The following is a 16,402-nucleotide window of genomic DNA, read 5'->3' on the forward strand; positions in this document are numbered from 1 at the left end:
TTCCTCATGTGACTGCGGCTCCTAGACCATCACTCTAGGTGCGGCTGTGTGCTGCTTTTCCTAGTGGCCCCACTACTAACACAGGCCCTTCCAGAGAGCAGAGGCTCCGTGGAGGTCGGCGGAATAAACAAGCCAGTGAGCAGGGGGCTTATTGACTCAGATTAATTTTCAGCTATTTCTTAAGTGAACGATGTTAATCTGATATTTACACATACATATATGTATGCATATTACTTTTGGAAAATGACAGATGAGAAGGCACAAGAAGTAAGAATTAACTAACTTGTACTTTTATTCCTCTTTTTCTTGACCTCATCCATTGCATTCTAAAGTTCTTTCTTATTTCCAAGAGATTCATATTCCAATGCCATGTTATCTTGTTCAGGGTCACAAAATAACATGGGAATCTTACAGTTTCCTTTACACAATAGCAAAACTCTTGTCGTTGAACCGAATTAGTGCAAATACATGTGTGGTTAAAGTCATTCACAAACTTAGATACTGAAGCTCATTAAGCCTTCTTTCAAGTGGAACAATATTTGACAAATTCCTAAAGAAAACAAAGATGACATTCCATGTCATCAGACACAACAGGAACCCAAAGATGCTGCACACCGGGTTCCCCCCTCTGGCCCGGGCCCTCACTGCTTAGAAGGCTGACCGCTCCCCCTTCAAACTCAGAGTGAAGGATCAGCCTCCCTTCCTGCCCCACGGGAGAAGCTGCTGGACGTGGGCCTGGAAGGAGCCTGGCTGCTGCTCTGGCTCAGGCTCCCTGTTCCTCATCGCTCACACCCTCTGCACACAGGGATGGGAAGGACCTGGAATCCCATCCATTGACCCAGAGCAGATGCTACAGGACCGGACACTTGCTGGTCTCCACATGGGCCCGGGGACCCCAGAGGTACTCGTAGCAGGCGGGGTCACTGTGGGGCACCTGCCGGTACTCCTCGTATCCCTCCTGCACCCACACTTTGGTGAGAGCTCCCTGGGCTCCCCATAGATGCAGTGCTGCTTCCCTGCATACACCCCCATGATGCTCAGCACTTCCCAGACCTTCTCCTCAGGGGCGTGGTTGCCCTCTAGGAGCATCAGGCCCAGGAGCAGCACCAGGAAGCCGGCCTTGGGCATGCTCGGCCCATCGCCCAGCACTGCATCACAGGTGAGGCCCAGGGTGGGGACCAGTTCGTACGTGCACTCGCGGGGGTCCACCCTCTTCACGTCCACGCCAAACACCAGCTGCATGCACTCGCAAGTTTCTCTGAAGACCACAGGGAAGTGGTCCCGATGGTCACAGAGGATGATATCCAGCATCTCCGCCTTGGAGGTTGGCTCCCTGGTGCGATACTTGAGGAGCAGGAACACCACCAGGTCAGCCACCTTCAGTGGTAGTGGGTCTAGGTGCAAGGGATTAGCATCTTCCTGGTCATGCCAGGTGCTCGGCCCTTCCTCATCTTGGGGGCTGAGGCCGTCGTCTTCAGATTGGCTCCAAGGAGGGGTGGCCCTGGCAGTGGGGGAGGGGCTCTGGGGGGGACTGGGTTCTCCAGCATCAGCCACCTCCTCCAGGGTGTCCAGGAACAGGACAGAGTAAGAAGAGGAGGACGAGGAGGAGGAGGACGAGGGGGATGCGGCCTCCTCCCCGTCAGCCCCCAACAGCTGCGCCTCCACCGGGCCCATGGCCGGGACTGGGGTCTGAAGGTCTGCCTCCGGCTGGCGGAGCTCACTCATCTCGACCAGGGGCATGATGACTGGGGTCGGGCCGCCGACGGGAGTGTGGGCAGGGGTGACAGGTAGGGACCACGGACCTGGGGGAGAGAGGGCGTGTGAGCGGCCTCGGCGGAGAAAGGCACCCTGGGCAGCTCTGACAAGAGTCACTTACAGGTCTCGTCTTCAGGGGTGCCCTCGGGCCTCACAGGGGCGCTCCTCCTGGGCGGCCTGTCCCCTGCCAACCTGAAGAAGGAAGTGAGGGGGCTCCTCAGGGTGCAGCCAGCACGGCCCCAGGTTCTGGGGCTGAACAGGACGGTGGGGTGACTCGGGTGTTGTGGGGTCCCCTCTGTTCTGGGAGGGGGAGCCCCTGGGTACACACTCAGGGCACGCACCTCCCTTTGACTTCTGGCACTGCCTGGACCTCCTCTGCTCTGTGGCCTGAGGACACGGTCCTCAGACCTGGGCCTTCACCTCCCGGTTCTTGGAGCCCCTGTAAGAGGGATGGAGGGGGCACCTCTTGTGTAGACTGTGGCACAGCCCTGGGCCCCTCGGTGCTGGCAGGAGGACTGGGCTGGACTCTGTGAGGTTCCCACTGTCCTGGCGTGGGTGGCCCCCTCTGTGCTCACTCAGGGCAGGGCCTCCCCTTCCCCCTGGCAGGGCCTGGGCCCTGCTGTCTGCTGTCCTGAGTCAAAATTCTCAAGACAAATTCCCTGCACTGAAAAGAAGTGTGGGGCCCCGAATACTGGCCACACCTGCGCAGGGGCTAACAGGGGTCACAGGGGACAACCAAAGTCCGTGGGGTCCATCTGTGCTGGGACGATGGCGGTCGGCTCAGTCTGCACCTTGACACCCTGCAGGGCCTGGGACAGCCCCCTCTGCTGACTGTGACCAACCTCCTTCAGCCAAGGCCTCACCTCCAGAAGACACCAGGAGAGGACGTGAGGGCCGTCAATGCTCTCACCTATTCTGGGACACCCACGGGTGACAAAAGAGGCAGGGCCGGCTGGGCTCCAAGTCCTCTGTGTGAGGAGGGGTCTCCCCAGTGCTCACCGCGCCCCCTGCCGGAGCCTGAGGCCAGACCCACGGAGCAAGGCCCCCTGGCCGAGACCAGCCGTCTGGATGAGGAGGCTGGCGTACGGGCCCTGCGGGGGTTTCCAGGGCTGGCTGGAGGGATTCCTGTGGGCTCCCTCTTTGTGGTGAGGGTGGGGTCCCCTCACCCCTCCCTCAGGGTCTTCACCTTGACTCCTGGCGGCTCTGGGGCTCCTCCCGCTGCTGAGCAGATGTGCTCCCTAGATGCCCCGACGCCATCCTCCCACGCCGGGTCCCCCCTCCCCAGCAGGCTGCCCTGACCCCACGCAGGGTGCCCTCTGTTCTGGAAGGCTGCGTCCTCAGTCCGGCCCCAGGATCCTCGCCCCTATTCCCGTGGAGCCTGACCTGACCCCTGCTGACCGATTCCCCCTGAAGCCTGAGCCGCTCAGCACCCCCAAGCACGGCGCAGCAGGAAGGCACGTCATCCCAGCCTCCCTGCCTGCGCTCCCGTGGGGGACAGGGGACAGCCGGGCCCCTGGGGTCACTGCTCTCAGGGAGCTGGGGACCTACAGCTCTCCACGAGGGTGGATCAGGCCTTTCCCGCCCTGGCTCATCCTGGGGCGCCTCACACACAGGCCTTCTCCACCCCCCCGGGCCTGAGCCTCCTGACCCCTCAACCCAGACCCTCACCGGGTCCAACCTGCGAGGCTGCCCTTCGGGGGTGGCACCTGGAGCCAAAAGCCCAGGCCCCAGGGGCACAGCAGGGGTGGAGAGAGTCCCCGGGGTTCTGGAGTCCAAGTGCCGACCCTCCCTCAGGGTCTCCAACTAACGTCCCTGCAGGTCCAGGACTGGACCGTCTTCATCCAGACGCCGCTGCTCACACCAGCTCCCCATTCTCTCTAGGTCCCGGATGCAGAAGTTGGGACACACCTCGTGTGCTCATGCCACCCAGGGCCTCCCTGGCCTGGCAGCAGGGGCGGGTTTCAGTGGGGTCCCCTAAGTGCTCCCTCAGGGTGCTCACTCTCACTGTGGGCTCACGTGACTCTCCCCCTCCCACCCTGAGACCCCGCCCCTCATACCAGGTGCCCAGTCTCTGTGGGACCCAGATGAGGAAGTCAGGACAGGCTGCCACCTGTTCATCACACCATGAGGCTTCCACAAGCTGAGGCCAGGGACAGATTTCTCCAGGACACACCACATTCCACCCACGTTCTCGGGTCCAGGATCCCCTCAGTCCTCCCTCAGGGTCCTCACCTTGACTCATGGTAGGACCCGGGATTCTCCACTCTCCCCAGTGGAGGCCCCGCCCCTTATCCCAGGTCCCCAGCTTCTCTGAGGCCCGGATGTCAGGAAGTGCTGCACGTGCTCATCCCCCCCTATGGCCTCCCAGGGCCAACTCTGTTCTGGTGTCCAGGTTTCCTGCAGTCCTCCCTCAGTGCTCTCAACTTGACTCCACGCAGGACCTGGGATTCTCTCCTGTGCCCGCCTGAGACCCCGCCCCTTATACCCTTCCCTAGCCTCTTTGAGACCCCGCCCCTCACACCTGCTCCGCAGTCTCTGTGAGACCCTGACCCTTATACCCTTCCCCGCCTTCAGCCCTGGGAGGCCCTGAGGCGGGCTGAGCACTTGGCAGCGAGTGCTGACTTACGTATCCGGGTCTCAGAGAGGCTTAGGAACAGGTATAAGGGGCCGGTCTCAGGTGTGCTATGGCCAGAGTCCCAGCTCCTGGGCCTCACCTACCATGGGATGCTGAGTGACAGGCCGAGCGTGCACAAGACCAGCCTCCTGGTGCTGCTCCTGGGCCTGATCCTCCTGGAGGACGACTTTGTTGCCCCTGGGGAGGAGGTCTGGGGAGCACTTAGCAAGATTGGGGTGTGTGCTGGGAGGGAGCACTACATCTATGGGGAGCCCAGGGAGCTCCTCACCAAAGTGTGGGTGCAGGAGGGCTCCGTGGAGTACCGGCAGGTGCCCCACAGCGACCCCGCCCGCTACGAGTTCCTCTGGGGTCCCCGGGCCCACGCGGAGACCAGCAAGTGGCAGGTCCTGGAGTATCTGCTCTGGGTCAGTAGCTTGGATCCGATCCCAGGTCCTTCCCATCCCTGTGTGCAGAGGGTGTGAGCGATGAGGAACAGGGACCCTGAGCCAGAGCAGCAGCCAGGCTCCTTCCAGGCCCAAGTTCACTGGTAGGAAGTGAGGTTGGTCCTTCACTCTGAGTTTGAAGAGGGAGCGGTCGAGTTTCCAAGTAGTGAGGGCCCCTGCGAGTGGGGGGAACCCGGTGTGCAGCATCTTTGGGTTCCTGTTGTGTCTGATGACATGGAATATCACCCGTGTTTTCTTTAGGAGTTTTTCAAACGTTATTCCTTTTAATGGAAGACTAAACAAGCTTCAGTGTCTAACTTTCTGAATGACATTGATTAGAATGTGTTTATAATTACCCAGTTTAAGAACAAGAGTTTTGCTGTTTTGTAAAAGAGACTGGGAAATCTCCCATTTTGTTTTGTGACCCTGAAGCAGATAACATAGAATTGGAATCAGAACTGCTCTGGAAATGTGAAAGTACTTAGCAGTAATATAGATGGGGGAAGAATTAGAAAAATAAAAGTAATCGTACTGAGTTTTTGCTTCTTATCCTTCTTGTCTGTCATTCTGTAAAACTAAGCTATCTCTGTTTAGTTGGATTTGCACGGTGATTTACGAAAAGTATGAAAAAATTGATTTGAGTAAGTAAGCCCCCTGTTTTCCGGCTTATTTATTCGGCAGACCTCGACGGAGCCTCTGCTCTCCGGAAGGCCCTGTGTTAGTAGCGGGAACGCTAGGAAAAGCAGGACACACCACACGAAGAGTGATGGCCTGGGAGCTGCAGTCACATGAGGAACGTGGTGAGACATCCCCTAAGTCCCACAGAACAAGTCAACACGGGACGAGGCGGTGAGGCTCCAGGAGCGGGTCCTGGAGGGTAAGTGCCCCAAGCCAGGGCAGTTTGGGGCTTTGGGAAGTGGGGCTTCCTTCTGTGGGAGGTGATGGTGATGAAGCTGGGTGGTGGCAGCAGCCAGACCTGCAGGCGGTGTGACTTGGGTATGGGGGGAAAGTCTGAAATGCGACATTGCTGTGAGGTGTTCTTCTGGATCACGGATAAACCCGAGAGAAATCTCATACTCGGGCAGGAAGGAAGGGTTCCTGGCTCTTGTCACATTGCTGTTGACCATAGTGAAGAAGTAGGTGTTATATATGCAACATCTGGAGAAATGCGGTCACACTCCCTTGACGTGATGCCCAGAAGTCCGTGGACAGGCCCTCTTTTCCCTGTTCTGGGGGGGACCAGAACCCAAGGTGTTAATTAGCTTTAATCATTATGGTGACTGTAATTTGGCAATTGTAATCAAGGACTCGATGTCTGGTGGGGCTGAAATGAAGCAAAGGAACGGTTTGGATGGAAGAGCATCTGGGAGGGATGCAAAGCCTTGTTCCTTGATTCTACTTCCTGGAGCTTCGTGTTGTATCCCACTGGGAACACTCCTCCCCACCCAAATTTAACACATCCTCTAACTGGGAAAATTTACTTAGTTTTATTCATGAAACATCTTGTTTGGCTAATTAGCTTTTCCACATCCTATTGAGCTGCATATTCTCTGACATGACCGGGACAAGAAACCTCCCAACCAAATGCCAGAGGAGAGAGGGGAAGGGTCTGAGGCCAAACAACACGAGAAATAACTGCCCATCATCAAAGTTCCAACAGACGCCAGGCCCTGTGAGCTGCTTTACGTAGCTCACACACATCCCTGCAGCCCAAGACAGGGCTCATCACACCCATTCGCTTCACAGGTGAAGAACCCGAGGCCACGGGGCTTGAGAATCTTCCCAGGATCACGTGCTGGTAAGTGACGGGGTGGGGACCAGAGCCCTGGTCTGAATTCCTCTCGAGCCCAAGCTGTTCCCACCCACCCCAGCCCGTGGCTGACCTTCTGACTGGCGATTCATTGCTCTTCTCAGTGTTACACGGTGTCTTTCAGTTGACAAAAAGCAGGCCCAAGAAAGGAAGGTGCCAAGGAGAAGCAGAGACAGTGCGGGGCTTGTCTGTGGTTTGTTGAGATCTGACACTGCCAGGTGCCGGCATTTCTGTCCAGTCCCGGCACCTTCCCGTGTGACGGCGCCCTGTCCCTGCTCCTGCCCTGGGGCCCTCCTGTCCAACGGGAACCCGGCCTGCTGAGCTGCTCATGGCTGAGCCACAGGGAGGGAGGGAATGAGACTGCCTGGGACTGACTGTAAGGCCCCAGTGCCTACTGGGATAAGGCCCCTCCAGGAGCCTCCGCAGATACTGGAGGGAAGTTAATGCTGGCAGACACCCCGAGACCCTGGCGGCAGCGAGGGAGGGGAGCGGCTGGAGGGCCTCTGGGCTGGGGGCATCAGGGTGCAGAAGCCAAGGGCAGGGGCTGGAGGGCGAGGCTGGGAAAGGCAGGCCTTGGACGTCACCAGGGCTTGTGCCTGCCCAAGTGAAAGGTCCCGAGACCCGGCTGAGAAAGACCCCACGGTGCCACACAAACCCACTGCCGGGGCCTGGCTGGCACCTGGGAGGGAGGGGGACCAGGAAGGAGGCAGCTCCTACGGGACGCAGGGGGCGAGGGAGGGCCCGAGGAGGGGGGCAGCAGGCAAGGCCACGCAGGCAGGCTCGCCCAAGGAGGCCCCAGCCTTCGGGCCCCTTCTGAGGAGCCACCGGCGGCCTCCACCAAAATTCGCAGCCTCCGAGGTCATGTCCCTACAGGAGGACATGACCTGAAGAATGCTTTGTAAACCAGTTTAGAAGCATAAAGACCAGGGAGCAGGCCCGAATCTAGGCCTGGGAGCTCCATCCAGGATGCCAGTCCTTAGGCTGAAAGGCACCTCGGGAGATCCTCTTCCACACCCTCTTAGCTCTCCCCTTTCAGAAATAGGGCAGTGGCGCCCACAGAGGACAGATGACCCTGCTTAGTGGCAGAGCTGGGACAGGGACCTAGGATCCTCGCAGACGGGCCTTTCCAAGGTGCCACTCTGTCCCCTACACAGTGACTATGAAGGACAAAGTCGCCCACAACGGCCAGAGAACGCGCATCACCAAACCCACCAACCTATCCTCCCACCTACGGTGAAGACGGACGACTCTCACTCGGGTTTCAGCACGTCCGACACCCAGACCCTCATCTATTTCCAAATGCACGTGGACGGGGGCTTCCTCCGGTCACGTCTAGGTTGGCAAGTAGGAAATTTCCTTGGGACTGAGTCCGTGTCATGTAGGCCCATTCAAAAGTGTCTAAGCTGAAAGCAAACAGAATCATTCTATGTATCCTCAAGGTAACAGTGGGACAGGGCCCCGGGGGTGGAGGTGGAGGGGGGGCAGGTGCGGGCGTGGGGAAGGAGAGCAGGCCTGGCCTGGGAGCGCACCAGTGAAATGCTTGCTTTCAATGGGACAGGCTACACGCTGAAGCCCCAAATCAAGTCCTTCAAAGGGCAAGTACCCACGGAGACCCAAGGTGGACGTGGGAGGCCAGGATCGGGGGGGAGCAGAAGCCAAACCACCCCACTGCGGAAAGGAAACAGGGCTTTCGAGGCAGCCTCCAGGGAGGCTGAATCCGACGGTCTGGGAAGGCGATGGGAAAAGGACACACGCAGGTGTTCCAAAAGTGAGCGCTCTTGGGCCATGAGAAGGGCTTCTACGGGAAGAAATGGACGCTGAAGACAAAGCCTCTGTGATCCGCACAGGGATGAGGTCTGGGGGCAGGCAGAGCTCAAAAGGAGGCTCGATGCCCAGCGGAGGGCACGTGGCTATGCCCTCCCACGTGGCATCGTGGGCAGGGCTGTGTCTGAGGTGCTTGGGGAACATCCGAGTTGAATGTGAGGTCACGCACAGCCCTAGTCGGGGACAGCTTGACCTGGGAGGCAGGAAATCGGGACTCTTTGTTTGGGCCCATCTAAGCGGGACCGACCAGCTGGCAGGAACAGCTGCAAGCGACCAGAGCTGGAAGGGGGATGGGGGGGTGGGCACCGACTCAGGCTAGGCCAACCAGCCCGCTAGGGAGCCCTCCCATCTTCTGGGAGGGACAGTCGCCAGTGGCCCACGTGATCCCTGTGGTCTCAGTGGCAACCAAGCTACGCCTCGCCAGGGCCTGGCCCTTGAGCAAATCAGAAGCCAGCATCAAGGGATGGCAGTGGAGACAGGATCACGTTTCTCAACCCATCCGGGGCCTAGCCCCTTGAAACAAGGTGCCTGGCGGCAGACGGGAGTCTTTCCCGGGAACTTGAACCACGCTTTTTGAGACTTTTAGAAAAAAAGACAGACGCCGGGGACCCCGTTCCCATCCCCTCCCACACACTTGGCCAAGGCTCCCTCTCCAGACCGCCTCTGTGACATCACGTGACCAATAAAGAAGACTGCGACCTAAGTGGCTGGTTGCCCCACTACCGAGATTCTAGAAGCTTGCAGACAGTATTTATTTACTGGGCATCCCTGCTCTGGTAAAAGGCATTTCTGCCCTGAGAATTCAGTGATACGGTCTCGGGTGGAGAATGCTCCCAATCTAGACTGGCTCCATGGCTAGTCAGAGTAGCGATGAGCTGTGTACAGCCACGCTGGGCCCATCGGCTGACGCAGAGCCAGCAACGTGGGTCCCCTCTCGTGCGTCCCCGGATCCAAATGTGGATTCAAGGGAGAGTTCGGAGAAGCAGGGTGACCAAGCCGAGAGCCCAGATCCTGGCTCCCAAGACAACCCGCCACCACAGGGCCCAAACAACGGTGTGGCCAACGAGAGTATCCTTGAGCTCTCCTTCCCAAGAAAGCTCTGGAGGATGGTGGAGGATTCCACCTTCACCTCTGAGCGCTGGAATGACGAGGGAGACATGGTGATCATCGAGGAAGACCTCTTCCAGAGGGAGGCTCTTCACCGCAGAGGCGCAGACAGGATTTTCAACACAGACAGCTTGAAGACTTTCATCCGCCAACTGAACCTGTACGGATTCAGCAAAATACGCCTGACCGGCCGCTCTCCAGGGAAGAAGAGGCTGACGGGAAAGTAGAAAGCCCTTCCGTTGCCCATGTTCTCTTGTTATTCGAGCCCCTTCCAGGGAGGCCAGATGGGCCACGTGCTGAACGGGTTTCATTTCTGAGAATAACTTTCTTCAGCCACAGCCCCTGCGAGAGGACCTGCAGGTGTGCCCACAGACCCTCTCGAGAGGCCACGAGATGTCAGGTAGTGACAGTAGCACCTCGACCGAGGCTCACCTCGGGGAGCTCTAGGGAGCGCACACTCCAAGGCGGGATAACCTGCCAGGAACTTAAAGAGACCTTTCCTCCATAGTCAGATAAGACCATTATGATGGACGGGGGCGGGGGGGGGGTGGGCGGGGAGGAATGGGTATTTTCTCCCAGAATGGCTCAAGTGATTCGTTTCATTTCAGATCTACCGCAGCTCCAACTTTCAGAGAGACAAGCCTCTGCTCATTGAGAACATTCAGAGAAAAGGCAACCCGGGAGCAACCGCTCAGCCCGGGATCAGCGCAACAGCCCCAAAGAGAAAGAAGCCAGTGGCTGCTACCAGACGCTCCCCACAAATCCATTACAACAATTCCACCACCCAGAAGAAAGCCCCAAGTGCTCAGAGGCCCAGCGGTACCCAGTCTTTCCTGTTCTCTAGCATGTGCTCTATGAGCGGTGGAGCGGGATGAGCCAGGGAAAACCATCGCCCCAGTGGGCGCGGGGCAGTCCGAGTGGGGAGGTCACTCCCTGGAATGTCACTTCTGTGCCCCCAGCTACCGCCGGAAGGGACGGCGCCAGGGAACTGCCCGCCAGCTCCACGGTTTACCCGGCTTATGGCTTGGAGATGTCTCTGTACAGCTGTTTCTCCCTCCTGCTGGCGGCCCTTTTAGCCACGTCCACAAACAAGGTCCCTGAGGTGGATGAGGAGCAGGAGGGCTCCGCAGATTGCAGGCGTGCACACTGCCATCTGCCGCAGAAGAGACGCGCCCTTCCAGCCGACACCTGGGGGAAAGCCCAGCACCTTCAGAGGTAACAACCCCTAGAAAGCTTGCTGACAAATGACCCCAAACCCCACAGAGAAGTAAGAGATTTCCACAAAGTGAGCGACAGCCCTTCTCACTTTGCTGTCAGAGCTGTATTTAGGAGCCTCTCTTCGGACGTGAAGTGGCCGGGCAGCACGTCTAACACACACGCTTCGCGAGCCAAGGGACACTTTACAACAGGGCCAGAGTCACCTGCAAGGACAGACCGCGCCCTGTTTCTGGGCCCGCGGTCCTCTCCCGCGTGCACGAGGCCCGCCACCAGCCTTCCCCCATCGTTCGTTCCCCAGACGCACTCCAAACATCTGGGAGTTCTGACCAGGACAAAGAGGGGAAAACGCTAACCGGTACCCTCAAAACACATTTCTCTCAACCACCCAGAATCCGTAGGGCCAAAACGAGTGGCACTGCCATCTTTGCCTAAAGGTCAAAGTCCTTGAGACTCTATCGCTGAGCCCAGAGTGGCATCGCAGGAGGAGAGTCCCAACCCGTCCCCGCACCAGGTGGGCACGTCTGCTTCCGTGAACAGCACGGAGCGGGCAGCGCTCCCCAGGGGAGGGCCTATTCAGACCGAACCAGACGTGCACGTCCAGGGCGTGAAGGTGAGCGGACGGTGGCACGATGAGCTGGTCTCTCCATCACCTTCCTCTCGAGAGCCCATTCTGGTCAGGCCTCCTGCCCAAAGGGGATCAGGTGCTCGGGGATGTCCACCTGGAAGACGTCCTTCCCGCCTCTCCCGGGGACAGGCTGCAGCAGCCAGCGGGGGTTGGCAAGCGCAGTCAGGTACTTCTGCCGCAGGTTGGGCAGCAGGGCTTGATTCTCCAGCTCCGCAACCTCGTTGGGACCTAAGTTTTCTGGGCACAGCAAAGTGTCCCCAATGTCAACCAGCCCTGTGCACAAAGACAGAAACACACAGATGGAGAACAAGGTGATTCAAAGTCACGACCGCTAGAGACTAAGACCACGTCATCGAGGGGACCCGGCGAGAACTGGGTCCCTCTGGCTGAGCATTTCCCACCTGCCAACCTCGGTTCAGGGAATTCAGGGCGAGGCCGAGGGAGGGAGGGAGAGCAATGAAAAGGAGAGGTCTGGCCCTCCATGACCCCACCAAGGCCCGGGCAGCCCCCAGCCCGACCGCTGCAGGCAGCAGGTACAGTTCAGGAGGGCCCCCGGCCGCCGCTGCGGGGAGCCTATGGGCAATCAGGTCCCTGAGCGATTCACTGGGGGCCAGCAGTTGATGCGGGACCTCCCCCCCGCCGGGGGGCTTAGGGGACTTCCTCAGGACGCCGCGGGCAGCGGGGGTGAGGCAGGCACGTGAAGCCGGGCGGGCAGCCTGAGTTCCCAGGTCCCCTCACACGCAGCTCTGGCTGCCATGCTGCCTCCCGCGGGCTCTGCCACGGCACACAGACACACGCGTGTACACGTGCGCGTGCACACCTACACACACGGAGACGAGCGCCACGGGCAGAGCCGGAGCCACCTCTGCCTCTCAGAGCACAAAGGGGGACTGAGGCCCAGAGGGGCGGGAGGGGACCTGGGCCCGCCGACCCCCAGCCCAGGGATCTTCCCGGCCCCTCCGAAGGTGAGGTGCCTCAGGAAAACTAACCCTAACCCCACACCGACCGGTTCAAAAGAGAACGAGGCGCCGAAGCCCCGGGTGAGACCCTGGGGGGCAGCCCCGGGGCGCGGTCGCCACTTGCCGGCTATCACTCCACGGCCGAACTTCTCCCCGTCCTGCAGCAAGGCCTGGATCTGCGCGGGGCTCATCCCCAGCCTCTCGGCCAGCAGCTCCCTCCAGGCCGCGTCCTCCCAGTCCCTGTGCGCGATGTGGATGGCCAGGGTGCGGTGCCGCTGGCCGCTCAGCACGGGCCGCCACCGCGTCTCCAGGGTCTTCACCCCATTTAAGATGAAACCCGCATAAGGCTGCCGGAAGGACAGGCAGCCGAACTTCATCTCCCAGAGCTCCCAGGGCCTCACGCAGCTGCGGAAACACAGAACCGTAATGGTCAAGGAGCCTGACGTGCCGGCCTCCGAGCTCGTGACCCGTGGGCCTGGCCTCAGCCCCGTGGGCCCCCCGGGCGCCAGCCCCTTCCATATCCGTCTCCGCGCCGTCAGCTGACACGGGGTGCCGACCGGGGGGATCCGTCCATCAGATGGAGTCCGCGGGGAGCTCACAAGGGAGGCCGGGACAGCGAGAGACAGGCGTGTGGGCAATTCCACGACAGAGGGCACTGGGCCCCGGGCAGCAGAGAGGACGGAGGGAGGGCCCCTTGGCTTCACAGCCCAGTGGCCGGGCTCTGGCCCTCTCCTGGCACAGACAGGGACAGTCCTGGGCCTGGCTTCTCCCCTGTCCCCGGCCCCGCAGCTCCCTGGCCCTGCCGCTGCCCATGATCTGCGGATCCCCCACCTTACCCCAGGGCTGCTGAGTGCAAATCCTTGGCAACCAACCTTGGCTCGGCCCTGGGGACGCCCTGGCTCTCACATGGCCCTGCCAGGTGTCTCTTCCCCGTGCCTTGGGAGCCACCCTCCTCCCACCCCTTCCTGCACCACCGCTTCCACCCCGGCCCGGAGCCCGAGAAAGGATACGTGATGGCAGGAACTATTGGCACTGGTGCGCGCTCCGTCTCCACGCCAGGACCTGGGACGGGCACCATCCAGGGATCATAGATTTCAATCCTCAAATAACCTGGGAGGTTACTGTCACCCCGCTCTGCAGCTGAGGAGGCGCCGAAGGATAGAGAGACAGCGCATGGTTCCAGGGGACCTGACTCCACGCACCCCCGTCCTCGCCTGCTTTCCTTGTACCTGGGGTGGCGGGGGAGGGTCCCCGCTCGCTGAGGACAGAGGAGCAGGGGAGCCGCGGGCCTGAATGTCAGCCGGGTCACGGCACCGCATGGAGCCTCCACTTCCACGTGGCTGTGAGGACGGGTGACAAGGCCGCAAAGGCAGCCAGCTCAGGACCTTCCAGGGCTTTCCTGCCCCGAGCAGGGCGGAGCCACATTTCTCTCCAGGGCCCATGAGGCCCCACATGATCTGGCTCCTCCCCCTGGCTGCCTGCTCTCCTCGCCCCTGGATTCATCCCCTGCAGCCATGAAGGCCTTCCTTCCATCCCTGGAACGTTCCACGTGTGCTCCTACCTCAGAGCCTTTGGAGGGTGTTAGGGGTCACACCGTGCCCCTGAAATTCACGTGCTGGAATCTCAACCCCAAGTACCTCAGGGCGTGACCCTACCTACAAAGCAAAGGTCTTCACAGGGGTGATCAAGGTCAGATGAGCTCATTAGGGTCGACCCTCCTCTAACAGGACTGATGTCCCCATAAAACGGGGCCAGTTAGAGACAGACCGGCACACAGGACAGCCAGCAAAGCCCCGGGAGTGAGGGGGGTGGGACGGGACAGATTCCCTCCGCAGCCCTCACAAGAGCCACCATCAGCGGCACCTAGATCTCGGGCTTCTGGCCTCCAGAACCGCAAGGCAATACATTCTGTAGTTCAAGCCACCCAGACTGTGGGACTCTGACACGACTGCCCGGGCAAGCGATCACAGAGGGTCAGCCCTGTCCTGGATGCCACTCCACGCGGGGGTGGGGGATGACTTCTCCCCTCACAGCACCTCGGGAACACTGCTTCACGTCTGTACGTCTCCATCTGTCCTATTTTCACCGCCCACACTGTACTGCGTCGTCGGCTGTCCCACAGGTTGCTGACTCTTCCCCCTGCCGATGGGGACTCACAGACTGCTTGGCACATTCTGCCCCTCTAGACACTCAACATGACCACACGCTCGCTAACTGAAGCCCCGGGTCGGAGGAGGCCCACGTCACACGGCACACATCCCGAGATGCTGACACACGCCAGCAAACGGCCTTCTGCAAAGGCTCCCCCATGTACACTCTGCCAGCCACGGGCGAGGCTGCCGTGCCCTCACGCACTGGCGGGCCCCCGAGCATCATCATCCCGCTTAACCTCTGCCAACCTGATGGGTGACAAAGGGTCGCCCTCCTCACTGCGTTTGGGTTAGTTACGAGGGAGGCTGGCCAGTCCCTGGGGCCTGGCCGTTTCTCTGGCTCCTACTGGGGTGTGTGACTGGATCCCAGGCTTGCCCGCGGTTTCCGCCACTCAGCTTCTCAGCCAGCCCCTTCCTCACGGGCGCCACCAGATCACAACCATGGGACCCGAACCGTGTGGGCGGAATCCCTGGGGAGAATCCCTCGGGAAGAAGGGGGCTGAGTGCCCTCCTACCTCTCGACGCAGAGGGTGCCTGCTTGGCGGCCAGAGGAGAAAACACTCTTCCACTTGTCTGGGTGTATTCACCTGCACGAGGACCAGAGGGACAAGGAGAAAAGTCATCAGCCACAAGACAGCAATGCTGGCCAAGGAACCACAACGGTCTTCTCCTCGGCAGGGACCGGAGACCACCAGGACCCAGGAGGGCCCAACCGATGAGAAACACACGTGCCGGCTCCCTCAGGGTCGGTTCTGCTCATCAAGGCAACGGCCCCGTGTCCGCCCGGCTGGGTCGGGAACCCCACGATGCCTCAGCCCGCAGCACAGAAGCCCATCCCACAGGACTGACGGTGATCCTACAGCCCAGCAGCTCCCGCATCCAACAGGAGAAAACGACACTTCTCCTCACAGTGCCACGCGGGAAGGATCTGGAGAGCCCCACAGTCCGTGACCCTCAATGGACTCCTGGGTGGGCCCCACCGGGAGGGGAGCCACGGACAAGCAGCTGAGCCCCGCAGGGCAGGGAGGTGGGCTGGGCGGGGTGGGGGTGGGGGTGGGGCAGGACTGCGGGCGGCAGGTGCGTGTGGACCAGCGCATCGCGGGACACACACGTGGAAGGATGGCGGGCGGGGACGGTGGCGTTGGAGGGGACAGGAAGGTGCGGCCTCGGCCGCCCCGCGCGCGCTCCCCGACGCAGAGCCCGGGAAGCTCCCGCCCGGAGGTACCGTCCGCGGGCGCGGCGGGTCCTGGCTCCTTGCGGGCGGGGCGAGTCGCGGGCACGCTGGGACAGCCCGGCTGCGGCCACCGGGCAGGACGGTCGTCCGCCTCGGGGAACCGGGACCGGTGACAGGTGCTCGCGCCCGCAAGCGCTGACGCCCCTTATTTCCGGGGTGAACGCATGCACGTACACACGTACGCACGCACGTACGCAGGCACGCAGGCACGCAGGTACATAGGCACGAACTTACGAACAATCGCGCATTCGCCGCAGGCTCCGGCCGCTAGGAGACAGAGTAGGAGCCGCCAGGCCGTGCGGCGCACAGAAGGCCAGGCCGCTCGGAGGCTCGAGACCGGCGGCGGGGAGCGGCACCCGGAGGAGGTCCAGGAAGTGGGCGGGGGCGCGGGTCGGAAGGGAAGGGGCGGGGCTGTGGCGAATAGCTGGGGAGGAGCTGGGGGAGGGGCAGGGCGGGGGTGGGAGGAACGGGGGGAGGAGTATTTGGGGCTGAAGTGTGGGAAAGAGCTGGGTGAGGAGGAGCTTCTGGAGGAGGAGGCAGAGCTGAGGAGGAGTGGGGCGGAGCTGGGGAAAAGCCGGGCACGTGCGGGGCGGGGGCGGAGCTGACAGGGATGGAGCTTGGACCCCTGGGAACCCATGGAGGGTGGGCGAGGCCAGCCCAGCT

The 16,402-nt window shown here is 60.8% G+C and overlaps 2 protein-coding genes and 1 pseudogene across 5 annotated transcripts; 1 reads left to right on the forward strand and 2 right to left on the reverse strand.

Annotated features, from left to right (window-relative positions):
* Positions 1-763: 763 nt before the first annotated feature.
* On the reverse strand, positions 764-1,725 carry LOC132481439 (melanoma-associated antigen 10-like; annotated as a pseudogene).
* Positions 1,726-9,297: 7,572 nt separating this feature from the next.
* On the forward strand, positions 9,298-10,772 carry LOC132481473 (heat shock transcription factor, X-linked member 3-like). Its single transcript, XM_060086379.1, is given in 3 exon segments — positions 9,298-9,766; positions 10,157-10,452; positions 10,455-10,772. Coding segments are annotated over 3 exon segments (1,083 nt in total).
* Positions 10,773-10,852: 80 nt separating this feature from the next.
* Positions 10,853-16,108, reverse strand: EOLA1 (endothelium and lymphocyte associated ASCH domain 1). Of its 4 annotated transcripts, XM_060087735.1 has the most exons (6): positions 15,974-16,108; positions 15,021-15,092; positions 13,585-13,695; positions 13,380-13,495; positions 12,480-12,760; positions 10,853-11,669 (listed from the first exon to the last, which is right to left on the reverse strand). In XM_060087735.1, the coding sequence occupies exons 4-6, from the start codon at positions 13,442-13,444 to the stop codon at positions 11,446-11,448; spliced, it is 570 nt and encodes a 189-aa protein (XP_059943718.1). In that variant the 5' UTR covers positions 13,445-13,495; positions 13,585-13,695; positions 15,021-15,092; positions 15,974-16,108; the 3' UTR covers positions 10,853-11,445. The 4 variants fall into 4 exon arrangements, with proteins under 4 accessions (XP_059943718.1, XP_059943714.1, XP_059943715.1 ...); XM_060087731.1 differs by lacking the exons at positions 13,380-13,495; positions 13,585-13,695; XM_060087732.1 differs by lacking the exons at positions 13,380-13,495; positions 13,585-13,695; positions 15,974-16,108 and adding an exon at positions 15,731-15,880.
* Positions 16,109-16,402: the final 294 nt, after the last annotated feature.

The sequence above is a fragment of the Mesoplodon densirostris genome, chromosome X (assembly GCF_025265405.1).
Source record: "Mesoplodon densirostris isolate mMesDen1 chromosome X, mMesDen1 primary haplotype, whole genome shotgun sequence".
In the NCBI taxonomy this organism is placed as follows: domain Eukaryota; kingdom Metazoa; phylum Chordata; class Mammalia; order Artiodactyla; family Ziphiidae; genus Mesoplodon; species Mesoplodon densirostris.

What these genes read in the sequence shown, in the direction of transcription:
- EOLA1 (XM_060087735.1), bottom strand. Translation starts at nt 13,444, where the DNA reads ATGATCCCTGGATGGTGCCCGTCCCAGGTCCTGGCGTGGAGACGGAGC. An exon ending in AGCGCGCACCAGTGCCAATA is followed by an intron (nt 12,761 to 13,379) that starts GTTCCTGCCATC and finishes GTGTTTCCGCAG; the next exon opens with CTGCGTGAGGCCCTGGGAGC. An exon ending in CGGCCGTGGAGTGATAGCCG is followed by an intron (nt 11,670 to 12,479) that starts GCAAGTGGCGAC and finishes CTTTGTGCACAG; the next exon opens with GGCTGGTTGACATTGGGGAC.